Consider the following 20906-nt stretch of genomic DNA (forward strand, 5'->3'; position numbering starts at 1 on the left):
CCCAGTGCAGTTCGGCAGACACACACAGGCGCTGATCGCCGCTGATGTGACTCCGGGTTGGATTACTGTGCTGTCCTGTGCTCGGGTCACTGGGCTCAGTGTCTTGTGTCTCTTCCTGCTACAGCGTTATTACTCTGTGGACAAGATAAACACATTTCTACAGGAGTATATTTTTAAAATAAATGAATTAGGGATTAAACATACCCGGCCCGCTGTATTGTTGTCTGTTGTAACTTCTATCTGATAGTGTTTGGATCTGCGCCAGCTCGCTACGCAGATGACGTCACAGACACCCGCTCGAAGAACGCCTTCCACGCACCCTGACGCACAGTACACGTCACACATCTGACGTTGCCGAGGAAATCTGCTCGTTCTGGGATCTCAATTCCATTCAATTCGCTTTATTGGCATGGCTATAGTACATCTGTACTGCCAAAGCATTATACAAACATTGTAACAATATTTAACAATACAGTTTATACCCCCCCCCACCCTCATACAACACAATTACAAACAGAACAGGTTCCCTTCCCCGCCTCCCTCCCTCTAGCAGGCATGGTGTCTATACACTGTACACTCAGGTCAGTGTCACATGCTGTCCCTCAGGCTCATGCCAGTTGGACACATATTGGGCAGCCAGTGGGACTGTGTGTCCCTATCCCAGCACAACTGACAGTTCGTTGTTCATTTTTTAGCGGGGGAGGAATTTAAACAAAATTTTACTGAGGATTAAATATTTGATCTTCACTGTGAAATACATACTTCTTCCTCAGTAAGGGTTTGTTTCAAGCCTTTCACATGAATTCTAACCCAGTGCTTTTATGGTGTCTGGGATATGCAAACATTACCCCGACCGTCGAAAGAGAGAATGAGGTAGACTTTCAATACACACATTTATATACTCACATACAGATAACAGATGTATGTATGTATATAAGAACATCAGAACATAAGAAAGTTTACAAACGAGAGGAGGCCAAGCGACCCATCGTGCTCGTTTAGTGTCCATTAGTAACTAAATGATCCCAGGATCCTATCCAGTCTGTTTTTGAATGTTCCCAAATTGTCTCTTCAGCCACATCGCTGGGGAGTTTGTTCAGATTGTGACGCCTCTCTGTGTGAAGAAGTGTCTCCTGTTTTCTGTCTTGAATGCCTTGAAGCCCAATTTCCATTTGTGTCCCCGGGTGCGTGTGTCCCTGCTGATCTGGAAAAGCTCCTCTGGTTTGATGGATCAAGTCCCCACGTAGTCTCCTCTGTTCCAGGGTGAAAAGGTTCAGTTCCTCAGTCTCTCAGTAGGACTTTCCCTTCAGACCTGGAATAAGTCTGGTTGCTCTCCTCTGAACTGCCTCTAGAGCAGCGATATCTTTCTTGAAGTGTGGAGCCCAGAACTGTCCACAGTATCCAGATGAGCTCTAACTAGTGTACGTCTGAGCATCACTGCCCTTGTTCTACACTTTTGACAATATACCCTAGCATTGTGTTTGCCTTTTTTATTGCTTCCCCACATTGTTTGGATGGAGAAAGTGAGGAGTCCTCATAGACTCCTAGGTCTTTCTCATGCGTTACTTCATCTAGTTCTATTCCTCCCACAGTGTAATTATCGTGGACATTTTTGCTACCTGCATGTAATACCTTGCACTTGCCCACATTGAATTTCATCTGCCAGGTGTCGGCCCACAACTGAATATTATCCAAATCCCTTTGAATAACCTGTGCTGTTGAGATATGTGTGTGTGTAAATATGTACAAACTTGTGCACAAACTGTTTTGTGTATATTTAACATTTTGGTCAAACACAGTTACACAAACAGGAGCAAGTACTGATTTCTGTAACCGAGTCTGTAATTTGTAACCGAGAAAACAGGATATGCACAGATGGGTTCACATGCACACACACTCCCACACAGACACACGTCCATAGACACTGAGGACAGGGAGAGAGAGACGACAAGACGGCCGGCCTGTGATGAACCCAAGGGACTCGTCTGTACAATCTCCCAGTTTCTGCACACTGGAATACAGCGTCAGTGCAGGGACCAGGGGGCAACCCACGGCCTCCATCTACTGCATCAATGCTTCACATCCCCACACATGCAGAAAACACACCCTAGCGCTCGAACAAGACTGAAGGGAGATTGGGTGAACAATGGCTTCGTAAACTTATGTCTCATGCCTTCCCATGTGAGTGCATTGAAGACTCCCTGTTAGTTTTAGGCAGAAGAGGTTGAGGTAATGGGACACATTCCCAGCCTTTACCTCCTTTATACCCAGTTTCACAGCTAAAAGAAACAACCAACAAATACAGCTCTGGAAAAAATTTAGACCACTGCAAAACTATCAGTTTCTCTGGTTTGACTATTTATAGGTATGTGTTTGGGTAAAATGAACATTTTTGTTCTATTCTATAAACTACTGACAACATTTCTCCCAAATTCCAAATAAAAATATTGTCATTTAGAGCATTTATTTGCAGAAAATGACAACTGGTCAAAATAACAAACAATACTAATGTCTTAACTTAGGAAGAGTTCAGAAATCAAGATTTGGTGGAATAACCCTGATTTTCAATCACAGCTTTCATGCGTCTTGGCATGCTCTCCACCAGTCTTTCACATTGATGTTGGGTGACTTTATGCCACTCCTGGTGCAAAAATTCAAGCAGCTCGGCTTTGTTTGATGGCTTGATGACCATCCATCTTGCTCTTGATCACATTCCAGAGGTTTTCAATGGGGTTCAGGTCTGGAGATTGGGCTGGCCATGACAGGGTCTTGATCTGCTGGTCCTCCATCCACACCTTGATTGACCTGGCTCAATCCTCAGAGTTGGGGAACATTGTCAGAGCAGAAGGAAGCAAGTTTTCTTCCAGGACAACCTTGGCTTGATTCACGTATCCTTCACAAAGACAAATCTGCCTGATTCCAGCCTTGCTGAAGCACCCCCAGATCATTACCAATCCTCCACCACATTTCACAGTGGGTGTGAGACACTGTGGCTTGTAGGCCTCTCCAGGTCTCCGTCTAACCATTAGACGATGACCTTACTCCAGTCTAGGGTTGGCGAGCCGGAGCGGAGCTGGAGCTGGCATTGCTGGAGTTTCAGACTTCAGGCAGTCATTGACTGTAAAATAATTTGCAACCAAGTATTGAATATTACTAATTCATGTTAGTTCGTCCAATTACTTTTGAGCCCCTAAAATTGAGGGGACCACATATTAAAATGGGTGTAATTCCTACACCGTTCACCCGATTTGGATGTATCTACCCTCAAATTAAAGATGCAATCTCGAATGTTTCCTTTCAAATCCATTGTGGTGGCGTACAGAGCCAAAATGATGACAATTGTGTCACTGTCCAAATATTTATGGACCTAATGTGTATAAAGACAATTACAAGACATAAAGAAAACCAGGATTTGTAATGTCCAGCAATTTTAAGCCTCTTCCTCTTTCAAATGTGTGTGTTAGGCAAATGACTCGATTAAGACTGTAAAATATTGAAATATGTGTCGGGGAAACAAATATTGCAGGCCACGTTTATTTTTATTTCTTCACACGCCCTTGGTTTGCATGCCGTGACGCGCCGTGGAAGCGGCCCAGCGCGGCGGACAGACCTGCGCAGGTCCGCACAATCCCAGCGCTCCCATTGGTGGAGCAGCGCAGACCTGCGCACATCTGCGCAGCACGAACGCGACCTGCCGTCACGGGAGGGACGAGAAGTGAGGAAGTGGGCGAAGCGAGAGACGAGAGCCGCCATAAATGGAGAGAAGTTGCGGATCGTCCACTATGTCAGGTCTGTGGTCCTAACCGCGCTGCGCGTCCGAGTCCCGTCTCTTGTGCGCAAACAGGGCGATATTGCGCTGAAGCCGCTTTCACGGGCGGCGGCGCTGCGGACGCAGGACTTGTTGCTGTAAATGCGCCCTCAGCTGCGCGCTGAACTGTCCGGCACTTCTTTCACCCGTTTAATGGGAGCAGCTGCTCCAGAGTGACTGGTCAAGTGGGAAGGGTTGCTGCCTTGGTCTGGTTCTCTGATTGTGCGAAAATAGTGCGCAAAATGGGAGAAATAGATGCGTCAGTTTGAGAGCAGGAGGAAACAAACTTGCAGTAATTCGTATTGTTTGAAAGTCCATATGGTTAATGGGCTAGCAACTGTGAGTGCACTTGAAACTGTAATGTATGCAGCCGTAATTTGAATAGTAATTCCCTGCATATAAATACAGCATGTTAATAAAATGGACTCGTCACTTGAATGTGTCGACATTATGCAGCTTCAGCCGCAATGAGTCCGGAGTGACTCGCAATGAAGGCGTCTGTCTTTTGAGGAGAAAACAGTGGAACAAGTTCAACTAACCAACACACACATACGATCGGTTATTTGAACTGCCTGTAAAGCATGGACACAGACTGTTGATACGCACTTTGCATCTGTATGAAATATTGCAATTCAAATGGCAGCTGCTCATAAGCAGGAACATGTTTTAATATGATAACAAATGTGACCCAACTCGTTTCCTAAATGATGGCTGGTTTACACAACATGCAGGTGTATGGAGGCTCAAACGCCAAACACGGCTGACATTAAAACTGTTGGACAGTCATTCCCCAAAACAAATGAAGGGACAACAAGAGATGATAAACCCAGAGGAGGATTAGCCCCCTATAAAAGCGCTATTAACAGCTGTGCCATGTCTAGGTCTGTTTACTTACCTAATTGAAAGTGTTAAACTGGTGATATTATATTATCAATCAGGAAAAGTAAGTTATATAATGTGTATATATATATATATATATATACACACACACATATTATTGTGTTACTATCCTTCTGATTGGCAGACAGCTACCATGATCAGCTGGTCCAGGACTGCCAGTTTCTGAGGTGTGACAAGAGGCTCAACACAGAGTTGGTTGACAAACTGGTTCTGCAGCTGAACCGAATTTACCCTCAAATCCTGAGTGACAAGGAGGCGCACAAGGTAAGACGCCTCCCTTTTGCTCCGTTTTAAGAGCCTGCTTGGTTTCCCCTGAAGGTCTTGGACCAACACTAGCTCTGCTGTGCTCCCTAGTTCAGGAACCTGAAAGTCCCCACGGGTGTCCGACTGGCCGAGCTCCTGGGTCACCTGACGCAGAAAGGCGAGGAGGCCTGTCACGAACTCTACAGAGCTCTACAGATCCACGCGGAGGACGTCTACCTCGGCCTCCCCAGCAGAAGGAGAAAGAGGGGTAAGTTTGCCCGGCAAACATGTTCACTTCAGCCGTCTCGAGAGCTGCTGAGTTCCTTAACGCCTGGAATATTGGCCTACTTTGAATTCCTGATTTCTGCACCATATCGAGGTAACGAATGATGGCCGGGCTTGCATGTCCTTAATTCTGACCTTATTGATAGTAGAGAATAGCGGATATATATTTTGGATTTATCAAACTGTGATCTATGCATTTTCATTGATTCATATTTCATTCTGCATCCCATAGCAGCTGTTCTGATCAGTGGCCTTTAGAGCCGAAGATTAACTTGAATTGTGATGATCCTGTCAAGTTTCATTTCCTGAATGTAAAGCAGACACTGTGTGTGTGGAATCTGTGTCAAAAGTGTCACATAATGATACTTTACAAGGTGGAAGATCCGTGTTGCTACACTATTAGTATGCGTAGTGTACCTTATTTTAACCAGCAGTAGACAGTCACTCATCTTGCACTGGACGTAGTGGCAGATGTTAACATAGACTGATTTACTGCCACTTTGCTCTGTGTTTTTTGCAGTGCAACTAACCATTTACAACTTTTATTCCCAGAAACACCCGAACCTAACGGAACTAACATTCATCCAGACCTCAGGGAGAGATTTGTTCTTAATGACAGGGGTAAATCAAACCACATAATCATACTAGTAACCTTAAGTTTGACAAATGTTTGCAGTTGTCTGTTTCTAAACCCAGTCACACACATGATATTGCTCTTCTTTGCTATTTATTTGTTGCTAATATTATGAACACAATCCTTTAGGACCCCTCCGATAATGTAGAGGCTCGATAGAGTCGTCCAGGCCTTTTACACGCACTCAGTCTTGGTTTTATCACTTATTTTCATTTGGACGCATCCTGTTAAAAGGACAGTGAACCAAGACAGACTAATGGTGCAAACTAGACTTATTTAAACAAAATTGAGCATTTTTATAATGGGTCCTGGGATACCACACTTCTTACTTTTTCTCAATTTTAAACCGGGAGATGGATGCCCGAGATCTGATGCATAATTGAGAAAAAAAAAAAGCCAAGTAAACAAAAATCTTTAAATTATAGTGAATCTGGTGACGCAGGCAGCGCGCCATTCATGTTCAGCAGTCGTGTTTGATTTGGCCACTTGGCAGTGCTATAGATTTCCCGTAATGGGGAGCTGATTAACGGGGGCTCTGTGATCGCTGGTCTGCGGCGGTCCTGTCGCTGTGTCCCCGGGGGTCTCCTGCAGTTTAATTACTTCACATCTCCCCCAGTTGGCACAGGGAAATTAATTCACAAATCAAGGAAAGAAAAACACGCTAGTAAATCCACACTCTACGGTAGTTCCTGTGAGAACGTGAGATAAATTAAGCATGTAATTGAATGAAGCTCGTTACACGTCTCCATGCTGCTCAAGGCTGTCCGCGCTTGTATGACTGGTTTTGTGTCTTCTGTGAGGATCTGCAACAGTCACGTTGTTTTCCTTTCAGGTCCGTTTTTCTTCATCAGTTGCTTCAGCGTTGCGGTCGGGATCGCCTTTCTATATTATTATGGTGCAGGTGAGTCACTGCCTCCTTTTCAGTTTTGTTCAGGGAATTCAGGTCACAAAATATGTGTCAGTGGAACATTTTTCTTTTCTCCCCGTTTTAATTTGTTATATACAAAAGATCACATAAGGTTAATATGTTGTATGTGATTGTTTTTGCTCAGGCGTTGCTCCTTTGTTTTTCAGAGAGTAAAGCTCTTGGAGAAGCCAAGAAGATACTTGGATTCTCTGCTCTAGGACTGGGCAGACGGGCTAAAGCAGTATTGATATCTTACGCCGAGGACTAGAGATCGCTAAAGCCCCCTGCCAAAGCTTTGTGCCAAAATCAGCACAGGACAAGAAAGATAATGTTACCAAAAAAGTGCATCAGTAGGAAATGTTGCTTTTTTATGCATGTGTATAATATGTATATATATTTTAATGATCTATTATAACTGTAATATTATATCCATATTCCTACCCCAAGAGGCCTTTTAAAATAATATTTATGAAATATTGCTATACTCTTCATAAGAGTATGAATGACCTGTCATGGCTATTGAAATGTAAACCCCTAAACCTCAAGGGCTATATTCGCTAAACTTTAGTGCAGGATGGAAATGAGTTCAATCTGAAAAGGGAATTGGAAGATGCAAATGTTAAGTACAGGTTCAAGACTTGCACACTATTAAGAGCACTGACATATTTATTAATACGGCAGCTTTAGTCTGGTTGAGAAAGTCACTCGGCAAACTGCTAAGTGGATTAGGGAAAGTGTTCAGTAACCTGTCTGAGACAAAATGACGTTTTAGAGGGAAGGTAATAGGTTTGAAACGTAGTTATTTTCAGTACGGTAGAACTCTACTTGAAGCCATGAGCTACCTATGATCAGGCTCTACAGCAGGGGTGCCCAACACATCGATCGCGATCTACTGGTTGATCGTGGAGTGCTTGCCAGTCAGTCGCGAGAAGACTTTTGGAAACCAAATAATGTTCTGTCAGACCCCCCACGCCCCCCGGACCAAGGTTAAACTGCTGTCAAACCCCCCCGGGCAGATGTTAACCGTCAACACCCACAGGACAGAGAACCGTCATCACCACCTCACGGCACTGGAGATCGCCGAAGGAGATCATTACAAAGAGTGGCTCTCATGATAAAAAAGTTTGGGCACCCCTGCTCTACAGTATTGTGTATGCCTCAGGGTATATCTCTTGATAAGCAAAATTGCATTCAGTCGTCAAGCGGTTCATCCCAAAGACAGAAGATCGATTGTCTGTTGAGACACCAGCTGTGGTGCTTAAAATGTATTGGTCTACATTCTTGTCATTGGCCATCTGAGTGTCTGTGTCTCTTACAACAACACAGTGCTTAGTCTATCAGCCCTGGACAAATTGGGGATCCTATACTCTAATTCCTTTCATTTTTGTTTCAGGGTTCAAGTTTGCTTGCTGTTCAATGTGTGTTCCTTTGTTTTGATGCATTGTGCTCATATGTTTGGTGCTCATATATATTACGTCAGGTAGAGTAACCAGGGCCTCATTCACAGAGACTTAATGTGGAGTTTATGGAGCCTGTTACTCAAGCGTTTCTCTCTTAGAGAGAATAAAATGCACTCTTTTTGTATTGAAACTAAGCAAGACACTCCTATGCAATGTTGTCGGTCAGCATCTGAAAAGATTATTAAGCATCTGAATTATTTCAACATCGAGAGGTAAAACTTTGTATTTTATTTGTTTTTTTAAAATAAAATATCTATTTCCAGATCAATTATACTGAACAGATCTGTTTGTAATCAAGGATTAATCTGGAAGACTCAATTAATAATAATTATGGAAGGTTTTCTCGCCTTGTTTTCTATATTTGTAATTTCTTTGTGGTGATATAAACATTATATATTCATAGAAATGACTTTTGTTTTCTGTTAAAATAGAGGTCTGGTTTATTAATTAACCATACACAACTGGAATTGGTGAAATATTTTAAAGATAATAACATACAATATATTGCATCTAAGGGTCTGAGATTAATTTGTGACTTCAGATAAACAAACATGGTATGATTGATTGATTTTTACTTGGAAATGTTTGTTTGCTGTATCTGTGTATATTTTTAAGACAGTTCCTTCTTACATTGTCAGTCATAGGGTGCCTCACTACTAGATTCATAAGATCTCATTCCCTATAAAGCAGGTAAAAGGTGTAGAAAGTTGGAAGACGCCTCATTCACTAGAGAATAATACAACTTGATATGTACACTCGATACATTTCACAACATCAATAATAAGAGTCAAAGCTAACTGAAGCAACCCAATCTAAACACGTTAACTTTGTAACGTAACATACATGGACTTTTTAACATACATTCTCCAATTTAAAGTCATTAGCTATTAACCTTTTTGTATGAATATTGTTTATTTATTTATTCGCTTAGTTGTGTTGCATCAATGAGCTGCAATCTTTTTATTCTCCTTTTGATGATAACAGATAAACAGACGTTTTAGTGTGTATTGTAAAATAAATAAATACAGTAAGTGTGCCCAAAAGGTGTATAGAGCAGCCCCCTCCAATATTATGTCAAGCCCACCTCAGCCCCCCCACTGAGAAGAGCCCAGTCCTCTGAAGAGAAGGGAGCATGATGGAAAGCCATCAACTCAAACGTGGCCTGTTCACATGGAACAAGGATAGCACTTTCAGGAGGAACACAGGGTTAGTCCGCAGCGTGTCCCATCTCCCGTGAAATGCACACATGAAGGGTGTATAGAGAGGGCATGAAGCTCGCTCACGGGTTCGGCAGATGTAATTACCAACAGAATCGCAGTCTTCAGCGACTCTGGCTTGAGGTCAGATGACTGCAATGGCTCGAACGGGACCTTGAAAAGTGCGTCCAGCACGACATCAAGACGCCATGTTGGTAAGGAAGGGTCGCGAGGAGCCACAGCCTACGCACTCCCTTCAGGAACTGCGAGGCCAAGAAGTGCGACCCAGGAAGCTCGCCATCAATTGGGGCGTTGGCACGCAGAGATGGCCGCTAGGGTTGGGATGCCAGAACGTGTCGTGCACCTGGGACAGCAGGTCCGCCTAAAAGGGGAACTGCCTAGGCTCTGTTCAGTGCAGCCACCTGTGGGCCAGCACATCCATCCCCAGTGTTCCGGACTGGTCTCGGACAGAGAACCATAGAGGGCAGTGAGCAGACTCTTCTGTGGTGAAGAGGTCCAGTTCTGCGCTGCCGAAGCGGTTCCACAGCTGCTGTATCACCAGCGGATCGAAGCGCCACTCCGAGGCTGACGGAGATCTGCTGCTGTGTCGGAGAAGCCGGGGAGGTGGACTGCTTGATGGAGCGGAGCCGACACTGTGACCACAAGAGCATCTGGCTCTCCAGGTGGCAGAGACTGGCGAGTGGAGACCTCCTTGTCTGTTAATGCAGGCAACCACCGCTGTGATGTCCGTCTGTACCAGCGCATGTCTGTCCGGTAGGACTGGCAGGAAATGTCAGGAGAACATTGATGTGGAGGGCCCTGCCATCCAACATCTGTCAGAGACTGCACCCCAGCCTTGCATGGAGGCGTCTGTCGTCATAACCACTCAGTGAATGACTGACCCGAGGGGCACACCAAGGGTCAGATTGGGAGGGCTCCGCCACCACCGGAGCGCCTTCCAGCAGGCCTGAGTGACCATCACGCAGTGTGCTCGATCACGGCGTGGGTGCATCCTCTGTGCGCGAAACCACATCAGCAAGAGCCTCATCCTGAGGAGGCCAAGCAGGAGGGTTTGCGACACAGTCGTGAGGAGACCCAGCAGTCTCTGGCAAAGGGACACCCTGACCCTGCCTCTCAACCGGAAGAGGGAGAGGCAAGTGCTCATGGAGGCATCTCTCTCTGGTGCCAGTTTGGCCGATTGTCCACAGTGGTTATGATGACAGACGCCTCCAAGAAAGGCTGGGGTGCAGTCTCTGGCAGATGTTTGATGGCAGGGCCCTCCACATCAACGTTCTCCTGGCACTTCCTGCCAGTCCTATGGGACAGATATGCGCTAGTACGGACAGACACCACAGCGGTGGTTGCATACATCAACAGGCAAGGAGGTCTCCGCTCGCCCAGTCTCTGCCGCCTTACGAGCCACATGCTCTTGTGGGCACAGCAAGGCAGTCCACCTCCCTGGCCTCTCCAACACGTTGGCGAATCTCCTCTCTCTAGAGGGTCCCCCAGCCTAGGCAGCTTCCCCTTCGGGCAGACCTGCTGTCCCAGGTGCATGGCACGCTCTGGCATCCCAGACCTGTTCCAGCTCTGGGCCTGGCCTTCTTGGCCTCGCAGTTCCTGAAGGGAGTGCGTAGGCTGCTGCTCCTCGCGACCCTTCCTTACCGACATGGCATCTTGCTGTCATGCTGGATGCACTTTTCGAGGCCCCATTCAAGCCATTGCAGTCAGCTGATCTCAAGCTTGTGTCGCTTGAAGACTGCGTTTCTGTTGGTAATTACATCTTCCAAACCCGTGAGCGAGCTTTATGCCCTCTCTATACACCCTGCATGTGTGCGTTTCGCAGGAGATGCGTCCAGGGTCACGCTCCGGCCTAAGCCTGCGTCCCTCCCGAAAGTGCTATCCTTGTTCCATGTGAACAGGCAGATGGAGTTGATGGCTTTCCAATCTTGCTCCCTTATCCATACACCATGCTTCCCAGTGGCACCATGCCGTGGCTGACGTGAGTGAGTGTACGAGCTTCAGCGCCAGTCGCTGCGGCAAAGAGGCGACCCAGCAACCGGGCCAGCAACTGGGACGCATTCGCCACAAGTGGAGGGACATGCAGGCGTCACATTCCACCTGGGACAGCAGGTCCGCCTAAAAGGGGAACTGCCTAGGCTCTGTTCAGTGCAGCCACCTGTGGGCCAGCACATCCATCCCCAGTGTTCCGGACTGGTCTCGGACAGAGAACCATAGAGGGCAGTGAGCAGACTCTTCTGTGGTGAAGAGGTCCAGTTCTGCGCTGCCGAAGCGGTTCCACAGCTGCTGTATCACCAGCGGATCGAAGCGCCACTCCGAGGCTGACGGAGATCTGCTGCTGTGTCGGAGAAGCCGGGGAGGTGGACTGCTTGATGGAGCGGAGCCGACACTGTGACCACAAGAGCATCTGGCTCTCCAGGTGGCAGAGACTGGCGAGCGGAGACCTCCTTGTCTGTTAATGCAGGCAACCACCGCTGTGATGTCCGTCTGTACCAGCGCATGTCTGTCCGGTAGGACTGGCAGGAAATGTCAGGAGAACATTGATGTGGAGGGCCCTGCCATCCAACATCTGTCAGAGACTGCACCCCAGCCTTGCATGGAGGCGTCTGTCGTCATAACCACTCAGTGAATGACTGACCCGAGGGGCACACCAAGGGTCAGATTGGGAGGGCTCCGCCACCACCGGAGCGCCTTCCAGCAGGCCTGAGTGACCATCACGCAGTGTGCTCGATCACGGCGTGGGTGCATCCTCTGTGCGCGAAACCACATCAGCAAGAGCCTCATCCTGAGGAGGCCAAGCAGGAGGGTTTGCGACACAGTCGTGAGGAGACCCAGCAGTCTCTGGCAAAGGGACACCCTGACCCTGCCTCTCAACCGGAAGAGGGAGAGGCAAGTGCTCATGGAGGCATCTCTCTCTGGTGCCAGTTTGGCCGATTGTCCACAGTGGTTATGATGACAGACGCCTCCAAGAAAGGCTGGGGTGCAGTCTCTGGCAGATGTTTGATGGCAGGGCCCTCCACATCAACGTTCTCCTGGCACTTCCTGCCAGTCCTATGGGACAGATATGCGCTAGTACGGACAGACACCACAGCGGTGGTTGCATACATCAACAGGCAAGGAGGTCTCCGCTCGCCCAGTCTCTGCCGCCTTACGAGCCACATGCCAACACATTGGCGAATCTCCTCTCTCTAGAGGGTCCCCCAGCCTAGGCAGCTTCCCCTTCGGGCAGACCTGCTGTCTCAGGTGCATGGCACGCTCTGGCATCCCAGACTGTTCCGAAAGTTCTATCCTTGTTCCATGTGAACAGGCTGATGGAGTTGATGGCTTTCCATCCTGCTCCCTTGTCCATACGCCATGCTTCCCGGTGTCACCATGCCGTGGCTGAAGTGAGTGAGTGTGCGAGCACAGAGGCAACCCAGCAACCGGGCCAGCAACTGGGCCAGCAACCGGGACGTGTTTGCCACAAGTGGAGGGACATGCAGGCGTCACACTCCACCCGGCAACACAGGCTTAGCGGTCAGGCAGGAGAGACACAGAGCACCGCTACTTGTACAAGCCATGGTCCCTGTGAGGGGGAGGGTAGGGCACGATCACACTGATTCTTTTCTGTACTTGGGGTGGATGTGGGTGACGGGGTGGATGTGGGTGACGGGGTGGGGGGTGGGGTTTCTTCAAGGTCCACGCTGCCCTGTCGCTAGAGGAAAGGAGCCTCTTCATCAGCCCAGCTGTGCCAGCAGCCCCTGCACTACAACTCTGCATAACATCAATACTTTACCCAGCAACCCCCACATTTATACTTGATTCAGTCGAGTCAGTAGGAAAATGGCCGGGAGAGTGCAGCCACTGTTCTCGGTCTGCTGTCCTACTGGTTGGTGCCAAAGGCCTGTGGAACACGTGGAGGGAGGGACAGGTCAGTGCAAAGAGGTCTGGCTGCCAATCACAGTCAGAGAGAGAGGCTGAGAGAGAGAGACTTACAGGTTTCATGTCATTCTCTTGGGTCACAGGAAATCCTCAAGCATCACCTGCAGCTCCTCTGTGCTATTGGTCTGTCGGGGGGGGGACAGGACAGGACAGGTTAGGCTAGTTAGTTCTGATCCAGCCAATCACAGACAGTGCCTTCAGCTTCACCGCCTGTGAGTCAAGTCATCTGTGCAGCACATTTGTTTACAATGTACTTATATTGAATGATTTCCTTATTTTTAATCTCATCGGTTCTATCTGCACCTGCAGCTCAGACATCCTTAGAGGGATGAGAGTGGTGGATGGCTTTGGATGCAGTGGAAACTCATCACTGACATTGGACAAACATGATTCAAAGCTTTAGACTGCTGATTTATCCCATCTATCCTGAGACACAGAATGGACAAAGGGAGATCAGTCAGTCAGTCTTGTGGCTTCACCAAAACCAGTTAAGCTGACCTGGATGTGGCGGCAAATTGCGTTGTCCAGGGCGTCTGAAACCATATTATTAAGGTCCATGCCGCTGTACCCCTCTGTCTCTCTGGCCAGCTCCTGGAAGTTCACGTCACTGGCCAACCGGTTTAAGTTCCTCATCGTGGCCGTTTCGATGAGCAGGATCTGCTCTCTGCCCTCCTCATCCGGCAGGCCTGGCAGACAGGGGGAGAGAGGGAGGGCGAGAGAGAGAGAGAGAGAGAGAGAGAGAGAGGTGGGGAAAGAGAACCGGAGAAAGAGTGAAATGATGGTGTATTAGTGCGTGTGTTCGCTATAGGCAGATGGAGAGCAGAGTTGGGTCTCTCACTCGTGGAGCACATTGTCAAACTCACCAATTTCCACCTGGACCTCCAGGCGGCCAGGTCTCACCAGAGCATCGTCAATCAGTCCAGGCCAGGTGGTCAGTCCTGCAGGAGGGAGAGGGAGAGAGGGAGTGAGAATGAGAGCAGGAGATCCAGAGAGAGAGAGGCACCCCTGATCACTGCAGTCTTGTGGGGAGGGGACCGGAGCTCCTTCCCAGTTCACCAATACCCCAGTTTTTGCTCCCAGCCCTCCTGCCACCCACTGCCCCCCGTGCGGATGTACCTATGACCAGGATGTTGTTGAGCTGGTCCACTTCGTCCATCTTGGACAGCAGTTGACAGAGAGCATTTTTTGAACTCTGTCTGTTGAAGCCATCGATCTTGTCCAAGATGATGACGTGGAGTCCGCTGTTGGCCCCCATCTGCAGAGAGAGGGCAGGTAGAGAGAGAGGACGGGTACAGAGAGAGGACGGGTACAAAGAGAGGGAGAGAAAGACAGGGATTGAGAACACTTTGGAGCGCAGAGACCCGTGGCTGTAAAGAGCAGGAAGCTGGAGATCCTCATATCAAGCCAGTCCAAAGAAGAGCCGCCAACTCACCGCTGACACCTGCGCAGATTGAGACCAGACTCAAACCCCCCCCCAGCACACAACACACTCTCTCTCGTGACGAGTGGAAACAGCCTCAAACCGGTCCTGTCACCGAGCTGCTCTCCAATCACAACACGGCTTCTCTCCGTCTCCCAGGGCTTGTCCATACAACAACCCCCACCCCCACTCGGGCCCACAGCCAGCCTCCAACATCACGCAACCCCAGTACACACATGTGTGCAGTCTCCCATGCTTACACACAGCACAGGATTGTGTAGACTGAACTACAATTTCCAGTTGTATTTCTTACAGAATATAGTTTGAGTTTGATGGGTGACATTTCACAAACTGGCAACGGGAATGTGTGTCATCATTCGACAAGAAGGGAAATCACAAGGAATAACGTTTCCTGCATTGTTCTTATAGCTGGAGAGCCCCACTCCTACTGCCTCTCTCTCCCTCTACTGCCTCCGATCTCTCACCCTTCTGTACTCCTCCTTGGCGCTGGAAAACATCTTGTGAATTTGGGCCGTTGTCTGCTTGTGGTTGCTGAGGATCTTGTAGCTGTTCACAATCGTCAGCTTCTTCGCGTTGAGCATCTTCCCAATCTCTGTGGCCATCAGGCTCTTGCCACAACCCGGGGGGCCATACAACAGCAGCCCCTTGACGTGCTTCAAGCCTGGAGAGAGAGGGAGAGAGAGGGACAGGGAGGAAGACATTGAGTGACAAAGGAAAGGAGGGGAGGGATACAGAGAGTGATGGAGCCCATCTTAAACCGATAAACAAACTGGGCAGGAAGAGAGAGAGCGCGCTCACCCATTTGCTCAATGATCTCGAGGGGCAAGACGTGGGTGGCTAAGACATTCATGAAAATGTCGGCAAACTCCTTGTCCAGGCCACCGATGCCCATGTGCTCGAACCTCCAGTCAGGGTTGAAGATGGACTGGTGGTCCTGATCAGTCTTGGTCTTGGTCTTGCCTGGGAGACACCAAGACGGAGAGGGAGAGATGGAGAGATGGAGACAGAAGAGGTGACAGAGGTGAGGCGAAAACACAGAGCTGGGTTACTGCAACTACACCTATTCAGACACATTCAGACACACAGAGATGTGAAGGGCTATGAAAATGATGATGGATATATATATCGCCACCCTGTGGATGTCTTCTGTACTGCAGTCAGTAATTCTACTATGGAAGTATACTCATTGACAATTGAGATAAGAGTCTGAAAAAAGTCTACATGTATATGTACACTACCGGTCAAAAGTTTTAGAACACCCAATTTTTCCAGTTTATATTGAAATTTAATCAGTTTAAGTCCAGTGAATAACCTGAAATGGTACAAAGGTAAGCGATAAACTGCCAGAGATTTAAAAAAAAGTTTAGGTTACCAAAAACTGAAAAATAATGTACATTTCAGCGTTATATACTGTGTTACTACACCCTCTTAAGCATTATTCGGCAGTATTATGCACAGCTCCTGTGCATAAAAGTTACTCTGTATTCCTACAATGCAAACATCATTTGAAAGCTTATTCTCTTGGCTACCAGTGCGTTTCATTCATTCATGACTTACCGACTAGGGTCAGAGACGAGCTCTTGGCTTCTTCGAAGACCGCTTGGATGAGCTCAATGTTTTGGCCAATCTGCACAGAGCAAGGGTGGACGTTAGAGCAGTATTGAAGTGCCCAGGCTGTGAAATCAGCGCCACAAATATTACAGTTACTTTACTACTATATCTGTGTCTTTGAATAAGATTTAAATGTTTAATTTAAGTGGGGGGAGATGTTATTTCAGCCCCTGTTTCATGTTAAACTGTTGCGATATTTGATGAAGAAAAAAGCAAACATATGAAACTCTGGTGTACATGTGTATACAATAGTGGTCCTAATTGTAGGCCTATGCATACAGTATTTTCCAAAAGTAATTTACCATTGTTTGAATTGTAAGTTGTTCTCTGTGCCACTATACAAGACAGTAACATGTCTTTTAAATGTGTTGAAGACTTCTGTCCTAACATTGTTGCAAATAGAGGGTGTGCATACTTCCAACTACAACTCTACACATATAACTTCAACTCCAATTAAATTATGAAAGCATAGACTTATTGGTGAATTAAGTACTAAAAATAAAACAGACCTATTTGGCACACACAAAAAAACATGTGTCATATAGAAATAACATATGGGACAACACAGCCAACAACATAAATGGCCAAGAGGCATGTACAAGAAGACATGACAGAACAAATATAATTTAAAAAGTTTCTTTGTTTAGTTCAGACGTTACCGTGTTCTCTGGAAAGTAATGTAATTGCCTCCCGTCTCCCCAAAGCTCCTGTCACTTGATGAAGCACGTGATTGCCCCCTTCACCTGAGCTCTGAACTATGACGTCACATCTTGTCTGCACTTATTACCGATTACAATCTAGGATGTAGGACTTGTGTATTGTATTAACTGCATATTTTGCTTATGCACTTGTGTGATTTTGAAGAACATAAGAAGAACATGAGAAAGTGTCCAATCGAGAGGAGGCCATTCTCCCCATCTTGCTCGTTTGGTGTCCATTAATAACAAAGTGATCCAAGGATCCTATCCAGTCTGTTTTTGAATGTTCCCAAATCGTCTCTTCAGCCGCATCGCTGGGGAGTTTGTTCAGATTGTGACGCCTCTGTGTGAGGAAGTGTCTCCTGTTGTATTGTATTGTGTTGTTATGTATTGTTATACCAGTATGGCATGAGATCTAGTTGTCTGGCTTTCCAGATCTCCTTTCAGCTCCTCACACAGGACACATATTGCAGCTCTGTCCAGACTGAATCTATGTTTAACCATTGGGTGAATTAAGAAAATACATTATTTCCCTTTATTTATTTACTAATAAATACATATTCATGTATTAATAAATTAATACATAAAATACGAAATAAATAAATAAGAAAAATTGAAAAGGGAAATACATCTATCTGTATTTATCTAATTATGTATCTATTTGTATATTTATTAATTTATTTCGCATTTTATTTATTTACTTATTTGTGTATTTCGTTTTATACTTATGACTTTATTTATACAATTATCCTACATAGGTGTATAGCAGCCTTTATGAGGTGATATGCTGCGAGGGCTGCCATTGGAAAAGCATTTCCAGCCCCATTCTCTGGCCACGTCACAGCCCCGTCCGCGTTTTGTCCGTGTTAGGCTACAGACAGAAAAACAGTCCTTCTCTGCACCTGAGATGTTTGATGAACCCCTTCCCCTACTTGCATAGGCAATGATATGTTTTTAGGATTTGTCAGATTGTGGGAAACAGTCGCTATTTGACGTCATGACGTCACTCAGTTTTCGGGAAAGATGAAGTACACATCTGATGGATCACAGGCAGCTCTCACACCGTTCATATATATGCTGCACATAATAAGGAATCTGGACACGACACGTTGAGGAATAGCCCAGCGGCTGCTCGCCATGCCATGTCAGCGGACGGACAGAAAGCCCAGTGCAGTTCGGCAGACACACACAGGCGCTGATCGCCGCTGATGTGACTCCGGGTTGGATTACTGTGCTGTCCTGTGCTCGGGTCACTGGGCTCAGTGTCTTGTGTCTCTTCCTGCTACAGCGTTATTACTCTGTGGACAAGATAAACACATTTCTACAGGAGTATATTTTTAAAATAAATGAATTAGGGATTAAACATACCCGGCCCGCTGTATTGTTGTCTGTTGTAACTTCTATCTGATAGTGTTTGGATCTGCGCCAGCTCGCTACGCAGATGACGTCACAGACACCCGCTCGAAGAACGCCTTCCACGCACCCTGACGCACAGTACACGTCACACATCTGACGTTGCCGAGGAAATCTGCTCGTTCTGGGATCTCAATTCCATTCAATTCGCTTTATTGGCATGGCTATAGTACATCTGTACTGCCAAAGCATTATACAAACATTGTAACAATATTTAACAATACAGTTTATACCCCCCCCCACCCTCATACAACACAATTACAAACAGAACAGGTTCCCTTCCCCGCCTCCCTCCCTCTAGCAGGCATGGTGTCTATACACTGTACACTCAGGTCAGTGTCACATGCTGTCCCTCAGGCTCATGCCAGTTGGACACATATTGGGCAGCCAGTGGGACTGTGTGTCCCTATCCCAGCACAACTGACAGTTCGTTGTTCATTTTTTAGCGGGGGAGGAATTTAAACAAAATTTTACTGAGGATTAAATATTTGATCTTCACTGTGAAATACATACTTCTTCCTCAGTAAGGGTTTGTTTCAAGCCTTTCACATGAATTCTAACCCAGTGCTTTTATGGTGTCTGGGATATGCAAACATTACCCCGACCGTTGAAAGAGAGAATGAGGTAGACTTTCAATACACACATTTATATACTCACATACAGATAACAGATGTATGTATGTATATAAGAACATCAGAACATAAGAAAGTTTACAAACGAGAGGAGGCCAAGCGACCCATCGTGCTCGTTTAGTGTCCATTAGTAACTAAATGATCCCAGGATCCTATCCAGTCTGTTTTTGAATGTTCCCAAATTGTCTCTTCAGCCACATCGCTGGGGAGTTTGTTCAGATTGTGACGCCTCTCTGTGTGAAGAAGTGTCTCCTGTTTTCTGTCTTGAATGCCTTGAAGCCCAATTTCCATTTGTGTCCCCGGGTGCGTGTGTCCCTGCTGATCTGGAAAAGCTCCTCTGGTTTGATGTGGTCGATGCCTTTCATGATTTTGAAGACTTGGATCAAGTCCCCACGTAGTCTCCTCTGTTCCAGGGTGAAAAGGTTCAGTTCCTCAGTCTCTCAGTAGGACTTTCCCTTCAGACCTGGAATAAGTCTGGTTGCTCTCCTCTGAACTGCCTCTAGAGCAGCGATATCTTTCTTGAAGTGTGGAGCCCAGAACTGTCCACAGTATCCAGATGAGCTCTAACTAGTGCATTGTACAGTCTGAACATCACTGCCCTTGTTCTACACTTTTGACAATATACCCTAGCATTGTGTTTGCCTTTTTTATTGCTTCCCCACATTGTTTGGATGGAGAAAGTGAGGAGTCCTCATAGACTCCTAGGTCTTTCTCATGCGTTACTTCATCTAGTTCTATTCCTCCCACAGTGTAATTATAGTGGACATTTTTGCTACCTGCATGTAATACCTTGCACTTGCCCACATTGAATTTCATCTGCCAGGTGTCGGCCCACAACTGAATATTATCCAAATCCCTTTGAATAACCTGTGCTGTTGAGATATGTGTGTGTGTAAATATGTACAAACTTGTGCACAAACTGTTTTGTGTATATTTAACATTTTGGTCAAACACAGTTACACAAACAGGAGCAAGTACTGATTTCTGTAACCGAGTCTGTAATTTGTAACCGAGAAAACAGGATATGCACAGATGGGTTCACATGCACACACACTCCCACACAGACACACGTCCATAGACACTGAGGACAGGGAGAGAGAGACGACAAGACGGCCGGCCTGTGATGAACCCAAGGGACTCGTCTGTACAATCTCCCAGTTTCTGCACACTGGAATACAGCGTCAGTGCAGGGACCAGGGGGCAACCCACGGCCTCCATCTACTGCATCAATGCTTCACATCCCCACACATGCAGAAAACACACCCTAGCACTCGAACAAGACTGAAGGGAGATTGGGTGAACAATGGCTTCGTAAACTTATGTCTCATGCCTTCCCATGTGAGTGCATTGAAGACTCCCTGTTAGTTTTAGGCAGAAGAGGTTGAGGTAATGGGACACATTCCCAGCCTTTACCTCCTTTATACCCAGTTTCACAGCTAAAAGAAACAACCAACAAATACAGCTCTGGAAAAAATTTAGACCACTGCAAAACTATCAGTTTCTCTGGTTTTACTATTTATAGGTATGTGTTTGGGTAAAATGAACATTTTTGTTCTATTCTATAAACTACTGACAACATTTCTCCCAAATTCCAAATAAAAATATTGTCATTTAGAGCATTTATTTGCAGAAAATGACAACTGGTCAAAATAACAAACAATACTAATGTCTTAACTTAGGAAGAGTTCAGAAATCAAGATTTGGTGGAATAACCCTGATTTTCAATCACAGCTTTCATG

The 20906-nt window shown here is 46.5% G+C and overlaps 2 protein-coding genes across 3 annotated transcripts; one reads left to right on the plus strand and one right to left on the minus strand.

Moving 5' to 3' along the window:
* The first annotated feature begins 3664 nt into the window (after positions 1-3664).
* LOC136732399 (caspase recruitment domain-containing protein 19-like) lies at positions 3665-8505 on the plus strand. 2 transcript variants are annotated; one of them, XM_066697757.1, is made up of 6 exons: positions 3667-3789; positions 4833-4972; positions 5063-5219; positions 5789-5857; positions 6703-6771; positions 6945-8505. In XM_066697757.1, exons 1-6 carry the CDS (start codon positions 3756-3758, stop codon positions 7043-7045), a joined length of 570 nt encoding a protein of 189 aa, XP_066553854.1. In that variant the 5' UTR covers positions 3667-3755; the 3' UTR covers positions 7046-8505. The 2 variants fall into 2 exon arrangements, with proteins under 2 accessions (XP_066553855.1, XP_066553854.1); XM_066697758.1 differs by lacking the exon at positions 5789-5857 and having other exon boundaries at positions 3665-3789.
* Positions 8506-9164: 659 nt separating this feature from the next.
* On the minus strand, positions 9165-17106 carry LOC136732425 (vesicle-fusing ATPase). Its single transcript, XM_066697759.1, has 9 exons — positions 17084-17106; positions 16371-16440; positions 15612-15773; positions 15278-15474; positions 14489-14627; positions 14236-14310; positions 13871-14058; positions 13427-13497; positions 9165-13334 (listed from the first exon to the last, which is right to left on the minus strand). The coding sequence occupies exons 3-8, from the start codon at positions 15703-15705 to the stop codon at positions 13450-13452; spliced, it is 741 nt and encodes a 246-aa protein (XP_066553856.1). The 5' UTR covers positions 15706-15773; positions 16371-16440; positions 17084-17106; the 3' UTR covers positions 9165-13334; positions 13427-13449.
* Positions 17107-20906: the final 3800 nt, after the last annotated feature.

This window comes from Amia ocellicauda, chromosome 3 (genome assembly GCF_036373705.1).
Source record: "Amia ocellicauda isolate fAmiCal2 chromosome 3, fAmiCal2.hap1, whole genome shotgun sequence".
NCBI lineage: Eukaryota > Metazoa > Chordata > Actinopteri > Amiiformes > Amiidae > Amia > Amia ocellicauda.